The following is a 16,561-nucleotide window of genomic DNA, read 5'->3' on the forward strand; positions in this document are numbered from 1 at the left end:
TGAAAAAAAATCATAAATTCCAGTTTATGCTGTTTGATTATGGCTTCGAATGTTGTAGTTGGAAGCTGGAAGCCGTTAGCCCCGGCTGGCCCGTGTGCGCAGTTGAAATGCGGCTAATAATTTCTGACTGGCACATAACTGAACAAATGTAAACGGGTTAAGGCGGGGCCCCTGGGCTGCAGCCCATTCAAGCCCAATGGTAAGTCCGGCCATGGTGATCAGTAGCCGATCAATCAGAGCACCCCTAATTCTGACTCATCCTTTTTATTGAAAAAAAAATATATATTTTAAGGCTGAAATGTTATAATTGAATTTTTTTTAAATGGTCAAAACTTTATTTGAACATGTAGTACATGTCAGTAGATAACATGTTATGAATATTTTTTGTTAGTTTAAAATCCGGCCATCATTTTTTAATGTTTTTATTTCACTGCTTATGCAAACAATAAATGCATAGTGCTGCTAATTTTATTTCTTGGCTTTTGTCATAAAACTTGGTAAAATGATTTCAGTGTGTGTATCAGTACTTTTTTAATATTTCCAGCACATTTTAACAATGCCGTGTATAACAGTTTGGATTGATATTTAAGAGATTCAAGTATTGTATAACATTGGTAGCTCTCAGCCGCTTTCATTTTTAAAAAGTAGCTCCCGAATGAAATAAGGTTGGAGACCCCTGATGTAAAGTAAATGTAGTGTAATTGTAATGTTAGAAGTGTCTGTTAAATTAGTCCCAAAAAGGCCACGTCTCATTCTGAAGGTGTTCACTAACAGTAATGTCAATGTCAATAACACCTGATGTACTTGTTACATCACAAGAAGTATGGCATCTACGCTAATATTAGTCTGTTTCATTCTTATTCTGAGGTCACCGTAGCCACACGGATCCAGTCTGTATCCAGATCAGCTGGTCACTGCAGTCACCCGGATCCAGTCCAGATGGTGGAGACAACTCTATAGCCCTGAATGTCAGCAGAGACCATGCCAACTAGATGAGCCCCAAAGACAGATCCCCAGTGAAGGCCCCATCAACTATACGGCCATTGGCACAAAACCTCAGCAAAGACCACGATGAAAAACACCATGTTGGTTCGTCTGGCCAGAGGAGAACTGGCCCCCCGACTGAGCCTGCTTTCTTCCAAGGTTTTTTCTCCATTGGGGACACTTAATTTTTGGGAATATTAATGACTTGATTGCAGAGACACTATATGAAGAGAAATGAACTGAGCTGGATGATGATGACATCACTGAATCAACGATGAACTGACTTTAAGGCTGTCTTTATTGACTGTTTACTTTTGTCCTCTTTTTAGAGCTGCTTTACTGCATAACTGAATTTTGTTTGCATTTTTGACTATTTTCCTGTTTAACAATGTAAAGCTGCTTTAACACAATCTGTATTGTATGAAGTGCTATATATATATATATGTATAAGGGTGAGTTGACTTGCTTTTGACAATTCTTCATAGAAATGTTTGTGTGCAGTCTGTTTTGAACAATTTTGTATTTTTGAGAATCGTATTAGCCTTCAAATTGAAAGAAATCAGTAAAATAAGATTACATCAAAACAGTCTCAAGTGAATTGTAATTGCACAAATACAATAAGTTGTGGTAACTTAATTTTTTCAAGGCAACGGGTTTCCTCAATTTAAGTAAGTAGACAGAACTCAGGTTAACTTGTTAGTTTTAAGTTAAGTAGATTCACACTTTTAAGTAATTGCAATTTAATGATTTTAAGTTAGTCCAACTTAAAATAAAAAGTGACCACAACACATTTTCTTTTGTTTATTTGTTAATGTAACTCAGAATTGTCAAGTTCACTTAACGTTTTTCTTTTAATTATGCATGAATTTCCTTTACTTAATAATTTTAAGGCAATGGGTTTCCTCAATTTTTTTAAGTAAAGTCAACTGATCGCTTTTTACAGTGTACCAACTTTGTTTTTCTTTATTTTATCCTCTTTTTTTTCCTGTTTCTAATTGTTTGTTACACCACATGATATGATTTGGCAGGCAAAGTTGATCAAATCTTAATTATGAGTGAAGCAATTTTGTTAAAATATTACTATTTATCTAAGAAATAATAATCAAAACAATTAAATCAAAATAAATAAAATAATAAATAAACATGTAATAAATTAGTTATTTTTAAATCAGGACAAGTTGTATCACCCTGGCATTTTAACTCCAAAATTAAACATATACTTGCCACAGAAGAGTTGTATTGAAGTCACTGTGTGTACGGATTGCATTTTTAATGTATTTTTGAATTAAATACTAGATCTGGAGAAAAGAATGAGTGTGTATGGGTGAGACTGTCTTTTTTGAAACCTCACTTGGCGCTAAAATAATACTGTCATTCCTTGGTGTTCCTTCGAGCCATGCAGAACAGTGTCTCGTGTGACTTGGAGAACTGGGACAGCAGGAAATGAGTTGCATATCCTGTGTGCCACCTCAGAGCTTCAGTTCTTATCACACCCAACGTCACACCACTCAGCACCAGCCATCCAGTAAAAACAAACAACTTGATGGCTCTTTACTTATTTATCGCATATCAGAATTTATTATTAACCCTTTACCAGCTCTCAGCACACACAGACACTCACAGCTTTAAGATCACTATAAAACGAAAACGCCTCACAGGGTTTGTCTTGGTAGCATGGTCTTCAAAATTCCCTGTCTTCCCGATTAAGTACAGTTATAAATGTACCGAACACATTTCCACACTTTCATTTGCATAAGCCAATTTTATTCTGAAGGTCAAACACAAGGACGCAGCCAACAACGCTCTTAATCTAATACAATGAGTGAAAAGCAAAGATGCACGAGGCCAAAGTTTCTCAAAGGCCCTCAAATCCTCTAGCAGAGGGATTTGTGTCAGGGAAATGTATTCTCATTTAGAAAAACATGAGACATTGTGTTAGCACAGTGAGGGAGAGTGGAAGCTGATGTATGGCTGTTGAATTGGTTTTCCGCTTCAGTGGCATCCCTGGCGAGATTAGTGTGAGAGCATGAGCTTTAGAAATCTCTCTGCTCATTAATGAAATATGGGGAGCGCTAAATATCAAACTGAATACTGATTACAGAAGCACTGTTGTACTGGACCGAGAACATTAACAACACAATAACACTCATCTGAACTGAATCGATTTCAGCCTGCTTTATCATCACAGAGATTCCTTTGTTTTTTCGCCGATGACGTTATTGATTTATTCTATAGATGCCTATTACAATACTTGCTGATACAGTTTATTTTATTATTTTCACGCTATTAAAAAAAAAAAGATAAATGGCAGATAATAAGTTTTATACTGTTTTTTTTAATTAAATGAATTAAAAATAAAACACTAATCAAATGTATTATATTCTAAAAAATAAATTTTAACATTTTAATGTAACATATGAAAAATGGATATTGATTTTAAGATTAATTTGGCAAAAGATAAGATTTACTTCTGTTATTTAATTAATAGTGTTTTTAAAAATTAATTTGAAATAAGTGTTAAATAGGATATAATCATATAGTATAAGCATATATATATATATATATATATATATATATATATATATAATGTCATCAAACTACCCATTAAACCACAAAGCTGGCAAAATGAGCATAGTTACAAAATAAGATTACTTTTATTTTCCAAGGTAAAATATGTAACCATGCCTTAATTCAAGTCACACACACACACACACAGCGGAGATCAAAATTAGAGAATAATTTATGAATATGTTTATTTTGTGGAGCAATGATTGTAGCACGAAGAAAGATTACAAATACAATTTCTGAAGGTTACAGCAGTCAAAAATTAGTAAGAGGTGTAGAGTCCTTTGCTTTGAATGACTTCAGCACATTTGCGGCCGCAGGACATCACTAGTTTCTCACACTGCTCTTGTGTGATCTTGGTCCACTCTTATTCATGTCTCTTCCATAGTTCGGTGACTGTAGTGGGTTTCTTAGCCATAACTTTGTCACCAAGGATTTTCAATTGGGTTTAGATCAGGACTCTGGGCTGGCTATTTCATTATTTCAATGTTTTCAGCTTCTAGGAACTGCTTTACCCATTTTGCTGTGTGACAGGAGGCATTGTCTTGCATGAAAATTGCTGGCTGATTGGGCAGTGAACGCAGGGAAGAAACCGCATGTTGCCACAGGAGGTTCTGATAAACATTTGCATTCACCCTGCCATGTAGCTGTATAAGAGGCCCAACTCCTGCTGCAGAAAACATCCCCCAAACCATGACACTTCCTCCTCCACCTTTCACGGACTTCTTTATACACTCTGGGTTCAGTCTTTCCCAAGTTTGAAGACGAACATAATGTTTCCCATCAGACCCAAATAAATTAAACTTGCTTTCATCACTAAAGTGAACTTTGGACCAGTTCTACTCTGTCCACACAACATGCTCCTCAGCAAAGTTTAGTCTAGCCTTTTGAATCTTTCTTCTGATCAGAGGTTTGGCCACTGCAGAGTGGGCTTTCAGACCAAATTCTCTTAAAAGTTGAGACACTATATGCCGAGACAGATCCTTACCCTGCTTAGCGCTGAACTGGTGAGCAATTCCAGCTGCAGTGTTAAACCGATTGCCCATTGAGATTCTCCGCAATAACCTGTCCTCTCTTGCATTTGTCTTACGAGGACGACCGGCCTTCTTGGGGGACTTATTGTTAGTTAGTGACATTGTAAAGATGCAATATTCTAGAAATCACAGATTTGGAACGACTAACTTCTCTTGCTATGGCTGAAAGGGTCATCCCATTAGTCTTAATCTGGACAACTTGCTGTCTGAGGGTTTCAGTCACTTTAGAATGGCTCCCCATCATGCAAATTCAGTGAAAACTGGAAAGTTAGGCTGCCAGTTAAATAAGGTCTGTGCAAGGAAATTAGCACTAGGTGCCAGATTAACACCAATAACTGGGAGGTATCTGAAAGTGTTCTCTAATTTTGATCAGTGTTCTTTTTCAAATATCTCATTTAAGCTTTACATACTTTTTTAAACTCATGAAATATGCTTAAAAACTGCACTTTTACTCCTGCTAGGATAACTACAAATAGGACTAAGCAGTGACCTTGAAATCTAATAACTGGTTGTGCCACCCTTTGCAGCAACAACTGCAATCAAGCGTTTGCGATAAATGGCAATGAGTCTTTCACAGGAATTTTGGCCCACTCTTCTTTGCAGAATTGTTTTCATTCAGCCACATTGGAGGGTTTTTGAGCATGAATGGACTGACTACCTGCATCAGTGTGGAAAGGCCTGAAAGACATCATCAACTACAAGACACCATCCCCCAGCACTGAGGCCAATCAACAACTTGCTGAAGACCTGAATGAGTTTTACTGTAGATTTGAAACTCCCAGTCTAACACCCCACACCCGCTCTGAACATCTCTCCACACAACCATCAACACCTCCAGCAACCCCCTCTCCCCCACTCCTACGTTTCAGATCAGTGAGGATGATGTGCGCCAGGTCTTCAGAAAGAAAAAGAGAAAAAAGGCAGCAGGCCCAGACGGTGTGACAACAGCATGTCTTGAAAACCTGTGCTAACCAGCTGGCCCCCATCTTCTCACAGATCTTCAACAGATCACTGGAGCTGTGCGAAGTCCCTGCCTGCTTCAAACGCTCCACCATCATCCCCGTCCCAAAGAAACCCAAGATAACAGGACTTAATGACTACAGACCTGTGGCCCTAACGTCTGTGGCCGTGAAATCATTTGAGAGGTTGGTGTTGGCTTATCTGAAGGACATTACTGGACCCTTACTAGACCCCCTGCAGTTTGCTTACCGAGCAAACAGGTCCGTGGATGATGCAGTCAACATGGTGAACAATATTTGAGAGAAATAGGCCTTTTGTGTACATAGAAAAAGTCTTAGATCTTTGAGTTCAGCTCATGACAAATGGGGGCAAAAACAAAAGTGTTGCGTTTATAATTTTGTTCAGTGTATATACACTCCAGATATCTATAAAACTTGTGGAGCCGTCAGTGGTTTGAGAGTCCTGCTCTTCTTGAGAGTCCTAACTTCAATTTATGAAACATGATCTTCTAATAAACACACATCATTAGGAGAGGTCATGAGATTTTGATATTCATGAGAGGAAACCCCTAAGAAAGAAGACATCATGTGTGGGTTGTTATATGAGCGTGTTACAGGAGGTCTTCCTCCATACGAGACTGACTCATCTAAAACCACTTCTCTCCCCTCTTTAAATTTCTACATGACTATTAAAAACCACGGGATGTTAAGATGTTAAGGTTCAGATGTGAACATCTCACCAAGTGCGTTCATGTGACAGACAGTGTATGTTTCGTAATGGTTTCACAGTGAACCATGAATGGTGGCAATTCAGAGTTCATCTTACAGACATTCCTCTTTCAAATGGCCACTTTAGTGAGGACAAAAGCTCCCATCTTTAATCATTTACATTAACGCAAGCCAAACAGAGGCATGAATGGGCTCATTCAAACCTTCTGGCACACCAACTCAAACCTTTACCTTGTCCATCCTTGTTTTTGTCCCCGTGTGGGATTCGGTTGATGCTCAGGATGTACCCATCCTCAGTAACCACTTCAAATTCTTCAGCTGGGTAGCCCCAATGTCTGATGATCTCACTCTACAAGAGACAAACATATTGGTGAACACGGGCAAAGTCCATGAGAAGCATGACAGCATGGAGAAATCAATGGAAACAGACCTCCATGTAAGATAAAGGAAATTAAATAGAACAGCAAACACGTGCATTCTCTCTTTAGACAATACAACACTTAAAAATAGCACAAGCATTGTTCTATTGTGATGAAAGCAGTATAATGTCATTCATTTGAAGAAGAAATATAAGGCCTAAGTATTTTTTAAGAATAGCTACATTTCTTCTTTGTGACTAGTAAGTCAAATCTCAAATAACTGCCCTGATGACTTGTGTTCTACCCGCTTAAATGATAGAAGTACTTGTGCTGTCCAATCTATAAAGACTGTGTCTGTTCCCCGAATAGTGAGGTCAAAATATAAATTTAATGCAGGATCAAAAGCGCTGTACAAATAAACTTGACTTGACTTCTTTGCTAAGGTCTACAATGAATGTCATCAACGTGGCAGTATTTTTAAATGTAATGAAAATAGGAAACACCACTTCAGCTTAAATTCTTAGTTTAGTTTTTCTTTTCAAGAGCACAATTATTTAAGCTGTATGGTGACACACTGCTCCTCCTCCTCCTCCAGATATGAGATAAATTATAATCAGAGACTTCAAAGAAACTGTGTGAGCTTGTTGGTTCCAGGCCTGCCATGCAATCTCCCCATGCATAATTAAAGGCTCTGCAATTTCCCACTCCCACTGGGTCTTCTGTCTGCTCATTCTACTTTAGGCCACTTAAGGATAAACCCACTGCTGGCTCAACACACATTATGGGGAGGGTAAGCACTGGGGGATCTCTCTCTCTCTCTTGTATTCATCCTCTTTTCATGCAGAAATAGCGTGTGTTGGAAACAAGTAATATTTTGTGCACTTCTGCAGAATGAAAATACAAGAGGAAATAAGTCTGATGAAATGCAGAATGTGACCACTACTGAAAATATGGAGAACTTCATGGCCGCATTATAAAGAATTTAATTTTCCCTGTAATCAAGAACAAATATATCTGAGCTCCAAATCATTTGAAGTATATTTTTAGTATAGTAGTGTCATTTTTTTTTTTTTTTAGATTTATAATACTTTTGCCCATCCTAAATTAATGTGCAGAGAGAACTAAGCAATTCGTTGCTTTCAACATTTTTTTTAGCAGTCCAATATAGCAAAACAGACTCAACTAACGGATGTTTACATGCAAAAATGACACACTTCACTTAAAGTCGACATGTAATTATTATCATTATTTTTTTTTTCCAGAAAAACTTTTCTCTGATGCTGTATGTTGGACTTCTTCAATCATTCAGTCTGCTTAAACCCTGCCAGTTTCTTTCAATTGACTGCAAGCTTGCATTCAGATCTGCCTCCATCAATTCAACAACCAATGGATAGAACCAAGTCCCCGCCCCACATTTTTCCTTTTCTGATATTCTTTTTCACTAAGATATACATCACAATCCAAAGATCTGTTGTTACTTCGGTTACATTGTGACTTTGAAGGGAAAGTTCACCCCAAAATAAAATTTCTATAATTTTTTTACTCATCCTGAATGATCCTGTACATTTTTATGCTTTCTTTGTAACACAGAATTATTATTGTATGGCTATTGTACGGCTTCAGAAGAAGACTATGGAATATGGGTCAAATGGATCTTCTTTTTTTCCTTATGGATCTTGCCACTACAACTGTTGTTGTATGGAAAAGAACTGTGTGCAGAGTATTTAAATTCTCTTACCATGTTCCAATGAAATAATAATAATAACAGAATTCTCATTTTTGTGTAAACTATTATTTTAAGTAGTCCAAGTGACACATTTTTAAGGCTCAATAGGCTCTATTCTGCGTCTAAAACCCAGTTATTGTATTAAAACCAACAAACCACTGTCTTATCTGCGTTTCTGCAAATGGTTATTTGACCTGTACAAATTATCAAACAATGATTATGAGTTATCATTATTTAAACCAAGAAAACTTGTTTCGTATCTAACCACACATGAAAGTGCATCAATGTCACTTCAATTTCCTTTCAGAGTCTGTGGGTCTAAAAAGTCTAGAAAAATAGTTTTTATTTTATAAATTGCATCGTGCAAAAAGTGCAGGGTGCATGTAAATTAAAAACAAATAGACAAGAGCAAGCAGACGTTTCAGCACATTGCTATCTTCAGTGCTCACCAAAGGACAAAGTGCAAAATATATTTTGTTATAGAGATAGTCAACTAATGAATCCACTTCTCTCTAGAGCACGAGACAAAACGGAGAACTGGAAATAATATTACAAATGTAGTGCAAAGTTCACTACAGGAATAATATGACATGACATTCATGAGGTCAGCTAAAGCAGATAAAGCTAGCAAAATATATATAAAATAAATTTATGTAAGTCTGTTATGCTGTTATGAAAATATAATTGATTTACATTACAAGCTATCAGAATTATCAGAATTTTATCTTATTTTTTGTCATAAAAATAACATCTGCACCAAACTGCTTATTTTTTCTTAGCTTGGGTCTCTGAATAAAACTGATGTGTTTTATCCCCTATGAGTGTGAGCTCCACACTATATTACACCTCAGTAACTCTGCATTTCACAAAATGAACAGTATTGTCCACATAGCTGATATGAATTATGTTTATTGACTTCACGGCATGTCATTGCGATGAATGGCAAAAGTGACCCAATTTACCTGAATTTATTCAATATTTATGGTGTTTTTTCACTTATTGACAATTTTGCTGCACAGTAATGAAGAATACTCCTTGCAGCGTATTACATGTAAGTTGTAACTGGCTACTTACAATGTTCATATTTACTTCAGGGTCCAGTCGTGTCTTGTCCAGAACAGGCGGCCTGCACCGAACCAGCCCAGATGTAAGCAGTACCAGAGACAACACCAGCCTTGACATCTTTCTGTCAAACATTCACAAACAGTGAATTAACATACAGGGTCTCCCAAGACACACCCTAATCTACACCAGTGTTAGAAAGCTATGTTAATCTTTCTTCAGCAGCCATCAATATATTGTTTACTGTTGCTCAACATGTATCACGTGACTTTAAAGTAAGCGATACATAGCATGAAAATTCAAGGTCAATGTAGCTAAAACCATTATTTGTTCAGACAAAACAAGCTGCCAAAACAAACATTGCTGACCATCACTGTACTGTATTATATGAGAGCAGTTTGATTGGGAAACATGCAAAAACGTGTTTGGAAAGTGCTTACATTTTTAATTTTTTTTTCTGTTACCATAAATATTGTATAAGGTAGGCTATAGACAATATAATTTGTTTCTACTTTAATTAAGCACATTATAGTTTTAGCAGGGTTTAAATATTTAATTTTACAGCCCTGCGTTTTCACAAAGCAAAAGCAGTTTACGTAGCACATCTGAATGGTTTTGAATGACAGGTAGCCAAGCTTTTGAAATATAACGAACGAACGAAAGTCAGTCGGTGCAAACAAAACGTTTAAATCACTGTAAGTTAATTACGTAGTAGCTTCACACACTTCATCGTACTGTAAATTAATTCACTGCTAATTCTTTGAGTCGCCACTACGTAATTCCTAGCAGCACATAAATATATGTGAAAAAAATATGAACGTTTTAAGCTGATAGAGACTAATGGTCTGATGAACCGTGTTTATTAAATGGTCCTAAGCATTGAATAACGGGAAAAAAACGAGCTCAGTTAGTGAAACTCACCCAACTTCGGCTGAGCTCTCCATAGCAGCGTACTGAAATCAAAAGTGACTGATAGCGACGAAAATGCTTTAACAGCTGACAATGACATCATGACCCGACCACTGTTCTGGAGCGCCTTTAATCAATCAGACCCCCTTCCTGAAGAAGAATGATTCATTCATGTATTAGCTGCTTTCTTCCTAATTTAAGTCTCCTTCATTATTATTTAAATGTTTGTCAAACTGACGTCGTCATTAGGTTACTTAACATTTGTGTTTTTTTAGATAATGAGACTAAAAATATATATTTTATGCTTTGCAGAGATCACTTCAGCCAATTGTCTGCTATTAAATAATAAGAATTTTAAAAATGACATTTGAGTTTGAGTTTACATTTGAGTTCGTACTCTGCTTTTAATGTACAGGTAAAACTTATATATAATTTTGTATTATTATTATTATTAAGTTTGGATAAGTTGGGCACACACAACAGTTAAATATTGAAAAACCAAGGGAATGTTTTGGTTGGCCGACAAAAACCATTTCGGCATTTCATAATTCTTAAAGGGACAGGGTGCTAAAGCGCGTGAGCTCTTCAAACAAACAAGATCGCTTTGCTATTTTACATAAGCAACTGCTTATTTACCTTTTCTATAAAAAAAATGTCTCGAGTTCTAATAGTTGGTGCTGGACTTACAGGCAGTTTATGTGCCTGTCTTCTGCGGAGGGAGCTGCCAAACAAAGCTAATATAGTCGTATGGGACAAATCTCGGGGTGCAGGTTAGCATCTTAATTTGTTTTGACTCAGAATGTTTATTTTATATACTGATGTGAAACACTTTATTGAGTGGTGGATGTCTATCGCTTTTAATCATTGAATTAGTGGTATGTGCAACATATTGACAACTATCATTCATAATCACATGTCAAAATGCTTTTCTAAACTGGTGAACTGCTGATCTGTAAAGGAAGAAGGTCAAGGTGAGCAGAAAATAAGCAGAAATGATATGAGGTAACTACAGATTTATTATAAGAAAGTTTTCGACGTCAAATTCATAAATTCACTCTTCACCTGAAAGAACAGACTGAGCAAGTCCTGATTTTATTTCTATGCACGATAACCAACAAGTCCTTTGATTGACAGGACACGCCCACTTCAAATCTCATCAAATAACCCACTGATTAGAATGTGGATGATTAGTTGTTAATAAAACAAAATAGTTAACGCTGACCCATTCTAGCCAAATTGCAACACTTGTTTAAAATGTTCTCAATATGGGTAAAAACTACACAGAACAAATATGGTGGGAATACAGAATCACACAACAAGGCCGCTGCTGACTGACAATAACCATAAAAGGGTTTGTACACCAAAAATAAATAAATAATTCATTTGTTCGACCTCATGTCATTTCAAACCAATAAGACTTTAGTTTAATCTTCAAAACACTAATGAAGATATTTTAACGAAACCTTATTTCTGTTCATGCATTCAAAGTCAATTTCGCCAAACCTTTGATGCTTGAAAACTACATTGTAAAAGTATTCAATATTGAGCAGTATAATCATGTCATGTCACTTTATGAGGGAACATGTTTAAATTAGGCATTTCTTTACATTTAAACATTGATCAACATACATAGAGAACATCAAATGTGGTAAACAGAAGATCAAATGTTCTTATTTCATGTGAGAGAACAATCAATTATTTGACCTGTATATTGAAAAAAATAATAATTAGCGGTTTAAAAATAATCCCCAAAATACAAGCCTACACATTTTTTTTCCATAAGCATTTTTAAATATTATTCACACAAATTAACTTTATCATAGACAAAGTGTTAGTGGCTCTGAGGAGAACATACTGAAGTTTTTTTTTAAGCTCACTTGAAAGACTTTTATAAAGGTCAGAGCAACTGTTCCAAAACTCAACCATAAATATGATTTGAAAAAAAAAAAACATAAAAAAAAAATATTTTTGTCATCAGCAGCTTCCAAAAGCATGTTCAAGGAGAAAAAAAACAAGCAAACATAATATTATGATGCTATGAATATAACGTATCTGATATGACCACTTATTTATGATATGCACATTTGATTTTACAATATTTACAATAGTTTTTGCAAGTTTGTGCATTAGTAATATAATTACTGATGTTTATGTATTTACATTGATGCTAATGTTTTCATTCAGAAATCTCATTTAATCTCTAATGATTAAAAAGCCCTATTTTATATTTCCCATCGATTTGACCTAATGATATTTTGAATAGATGGTAAAGATATTTTGCATTTATGTTATAGGGGGGAGAATGTCCACAAGCAGAAGTCCAAATGATCCTTCATGCACGGTTGATCTTGGTGCTCAATACATAAGTGCGACACCGTACTACGCTCGTATTCACAGCAGGTGGGCTTCTTCTCTAATCTCTAATCATTTCTAATCACATTTTATGAGGTTAAAAGTTTAATTATGTGAAATTCATTTTTTGGATCTTGTAGTGACTAATGCTTTTTGATATTTTTAGTTTTTACGAAGAACTCTTAGCACAAGACATTTTAAAACCTCTTGTTGCTCCTGTTGAAGGCATGATGTTGAAGGAAGAAGGAATTGTGAACTATGTGACACCACATGGGGTCTCCTCCATCGTCAAACACTATCTCAAAGAGTCAGGTACGTCATTTGAGTTTAGGTTTAACTTCTTTCCTAAAAATTGACTTTTTTCTTCTGGTTTTGCTTTAAGTCATACTGATGATATACACTACCATTCAAAAGAATTCATAAGAGACATTTAAGCCTTGCAAACTGTTTCCATCAAAAATGCCAGGCAATTTATTATATCAAATGTCTAGATTTCATTTAAAACATGTATTAAAATAGCAAAAATAACATTCGCTGGAGCCTTTTCCATCAGGGCAATTTCACACAGATGCTTTTTATATATTTACACAATCAGAGAAGCAAGACAGATTTAATAACCGATTTTATCACTGTTCATAAAGCAGCTGTTTTTCATCAGCTGTTTAATGACAGAAATGTGCTGCCAGAAAATAAATTATTTTTGGGTCAGCAAGACCCAGAGTCATCCAGCTGTTGTTCCTTCTAAATGTTACCTTTCTAGAAATGCATCTGATTTCCTAGAGAGAGCGCAGAAGAATTTGGCCAGACTGTGCAATCTGATTTATGAACTCAGAGATCACAGTTCTTAGTCAATAATCTGACTGAGTCTTTGGAAACAGTTCAGGATGTTTTGATATTGTGCACGTGCTGGAACAAAGAACAAAAAGCAGCAGTCAGATGGAACTGCTTTAATATGTGCAGAAACACTGCGAAATGACAGTTATTTAAAGATCAGCAAAACAGTAAGGAAAACTGAATGTGAAAAGTGAATTATGTGTATATGCACTCTATTTATCACCATTGCCCTGATATTGATTTCATAAATTTCTGTTAACATTGTTCTGTCACCTTAAGCCTTTTGTGAAAAACGATGTGCTAATTCATACATTATACAAGATACATTTTTCATATACTGTAACTGTGGGATTGGGTTTATTTCCATCGTTGCTCTTGTATCTTCCATTGTCCTCATTTGTAAGTCGCTTTGGATAAAAGCATCTGCTAAATGACTGAATGTAATGAGAGATCATGTAGAAATATTTGCATGTGCTATAAACCAAATCTTGACTTCTCAGTGATACATAATCTGAACTTTCTTTCTGTGACTTTCTTTGGAATTCTTTCCTTCCCTCTTTTTCCTTTTCATCTCTTTTTTGCTGTGTGCAACATTGCCAACTGTGCCCCTCCGCACTCAAGCAGGAGCAGAGGTGCTCTATGACCGACACGTCACTCACATTCACCGGAAAGACGCTGGCTGGGAAGTGTGTCACAAAGGAGGAGCGCCAGAGCGGTTTGACATTGTGGTTTTAACCATGCCAGTACCCCAAATACTTCAGCTGCAAGGAGACGTGGAATCTTGTGAGTACATTTCCACACTGTCGCAAACACACATACACACACTTTGGCCTTAAAATTGAAATATGACCTTTGGTTTAGCTGTCTGTCATTGTTTCTTTGTCTTTTTTTTGTTTAAATTTTTTTATTGATTTTTACATAATATAACAACAATTTCAAAAACAAAACAAATTTTCTTGCCCTAACAGAGCTCTCCACCCGCACTGCGTCGTTATTATACATTATATTATGCACACTCAACTCTGAATCTGCTCTAAAATAAAAAATAAATAAAGGAGGGAAAGAAAGGGGAAAAAATGACAAACAGCGAATATTAAATTTGGATCCATTTGCTCTATGTATGTCAGCACTGGCTGCCAAATAGAGAAAAAAGTTTGACTACAGCCTTTGGTGGAGTACCGAATCTTCTCTAGTGCAAGATGATACATAAGATCCCTAATCCAGTGACTAAAAGTAGGTGGAGATTTGTCCTTCCACTTACGCAATATAAGACGTCTAGCTATTAAAGTTGAAAAAGAAATCATATTTTTTGTATTATTATCTAATGCTGGGTACACACCACAAGAAAATCAGTTTGGGCCGATTTCTCCCCTTCCGACAATCCTATGTCCCGATTGTCTTGGTGGTTCTAAAGATTATCTTATCAGATTTTCCTGTGGTGTGAGGTGTGTTAAGAGTGACTGAATCTGCTCGGAAGAACGTAGAATCTGCCCTGATCGCGAATCGTAAATATTCAACGTGTGAGGGGAACCCCGAAGACAAACGTGTGTACGATCTGGAGATTATCACGTGAAACTAAACAATATCCAATCAGAAAGCGAGCTGACAGAAGACGGAAGCATAACCAACGCAGTCATCGCAATTTCTTCCTGCCTATCGTCCGCCATGTTTATTCTCAAGTCTCGAGAGATTTTGCGAGATTTCCTGTGTTCACAGTCGGGACTCTGGTTGAAAATCTGTTGGTGTGTGGTGCGCTGTCTTTGTCACATCGCGGCACACCACACACTATAGGAGCAAAACTGTTAAATCTAGGATTTTTTGTCCTCATGTTTGTGATCTCTCACATTTTAAAAATCTTTTAGTGTGTACCCAGCATAAGCAGAGTTCTGTAGTTAAACCAAATATTGCAAGAATAGGAGAAGGATTAATAGATTAACAAGCTTAGAACAGGACCAAAACATGTGTGTATGATTAGCTATTTCAACTACACACCGATCATGTCTGCCATTGTTTCTGTTCAAAATATCCCTGTGAAGTCACATTTTATTATTTTATATAACTTTAGAAATAATCAGCTCATAGTAGAGCTTAATGGAAATTCCTAATAAAGAGATCATTTGAAAAAAAAAAGTAATTAATTAAAGAACACAAACAACTGTGCTATAGGGTCAAAGGTCATCTTCTGTGGCTTTCATATCTTAAATGCTTAAAAATGTTTAAAAGCTCTGTCATGACCCCACCATTGGTTTCCATGCAATTTGCCAAAAATCCACACTTTAAAAAAACAGCAAAGAGTCGGGTAAGAAAACAGAAAACCTTTAGTTCAGCTTGTAAAACACTAAAATATGAGATACATTGGAATGTATTAATTTAAAGACTCAGATTTTACACTAAATTTAATACACATCTTCTGAATCATCTAAGCAAAATTCACAGTTTCATTATAGTTGAGTTTCACAATTACTAGACTGCTGCAGCATTGAAAAGAAGTATGAGAAACCCATTTTAACCTCAAAAGGTTTTGAGAACAAGACATGACAAAAGGCAGAGAAAGTACAGAGCAATAAATAGGCAACTACTTACAAATAATGATACTATTTTATATACTTATACATGAGTATGCAAATAGTCCCTACAAGTAATGACAAAAAACATATATTTTTAATTTATTTTGTGTCTGTGAAGCAGATTTTGAACAAATAAATGTAGATGTAAATGTAAGTCAAATTTACCCCTAACACAATAGAAATAATACAATAGAAATAGGTGTAAGTTATTTACTACTACTGTTTTAACACAAATTTTTGGTGTTTTTCATAGTGGCGATTTCCAGCAAATTTCATGGAAACCAATAGGGTCAAACCCAACTCCAAAGTTGTACACAGTTCTTTAAAGGGGTCATATGATGCGATTTCAAGTTTTACTTTCTCTTTGGAGTGTTACAAGCTCTTGGTGCATAAAGAAGATCTGTAAAGTTGCAAAGACTAAAGACAGTTTTTTGAGATCGGAAGAGTACAAGGCTGGCTGTGCACAAAGGCTATTTCTAAA

At 36.0% G+C, this 16,561-nt stretch overlaps 2 protein-coding genes across 4 annotated transcripts in view; one reads left to right on the top strand and one right to left on the bottom strand.

Annotated features, from left to right (window-relative positions):
• The window catches only part of LOC107758444 (lysosomal acid lipase/cholesteryl ester hydrolase-like), a 25,479-nt gene extending 15,046 nt beyond the window's left edge, over positions 1-10,433 (bottom strand). For 2 of the 3 annotated variants that reach the window (XM_016576176.1, XM_016576175.1), the window contains exons 1-3: positions 10,340-10,430; positions 9,431-9,542; positions 6,503-6,620 (exon numbers count right to left, since the gene is read on the bottom strand). In XM_016576176.1, the coding sequence (XP_016431662.1) occupies positions 6,503-6,620; positions 9,431-9,542; positions 10,340-10,362 (253 nt within the window). In that variant the 5' untranslated portion in view covers positions 10,363-10,430. Of the gene's footprint in view, positions 1-6,502; positions 6,621-9,430; positions 9,543-10,339 lie in introns of all 3 variants that reach the window. The other variant, XM_016576177.1, reaches the window with a different exon arrangement.
• Positions 10,434-10,856: 423 nt separating this feature from the next.
• Positions 10,857-16,561, top strand: part of LOC107758426 (renalase, FAD-dependent amine oxidase) — a gene marked incomplete at its 3' end in the record, with an annotated part of 38,881 nt that continues 33,176 nt past the window's right edge. The window contains exons 1-4 of the mRNA XM_016576145.1: positions 10,857-11,097; positions 12,622-12,727; positions 12,846-12,991; positions 14,135-14,296. Coding sequence (XP_016431631.1) covers positions 10,980-11,097; positions 12,622-12,727; positions 12,846-12,991; positions 14,135-14,296 — 532 coding nt within the window. The remainder of the gene's footprint in view (positions 11,098-12,621; positions 12,728-12,845; positions 12,992-14,134; positions 14,297-16,561) is intronic.

The sequence above is a fragment of the Sinocyclocheilus rhinocerous genome, unplaced genomic scaffold, assembly GCF_001515625.1.
Source record: "Sinocyclocheilus rhinocerous isolate Xijiao unplaced genomic scaffold, SAMN03320098_v1.1 scaffold1676, whole genome shotgun sequence".
NCBI classification, from domain to species: domain Eukaryota; kingdom Metazoa; phylum Chordata; class Actinopteri; order Cypriniformes; family Cyprinidae; genus Sinocyclocheilus; species Sinocyclocheilus rhinocerous.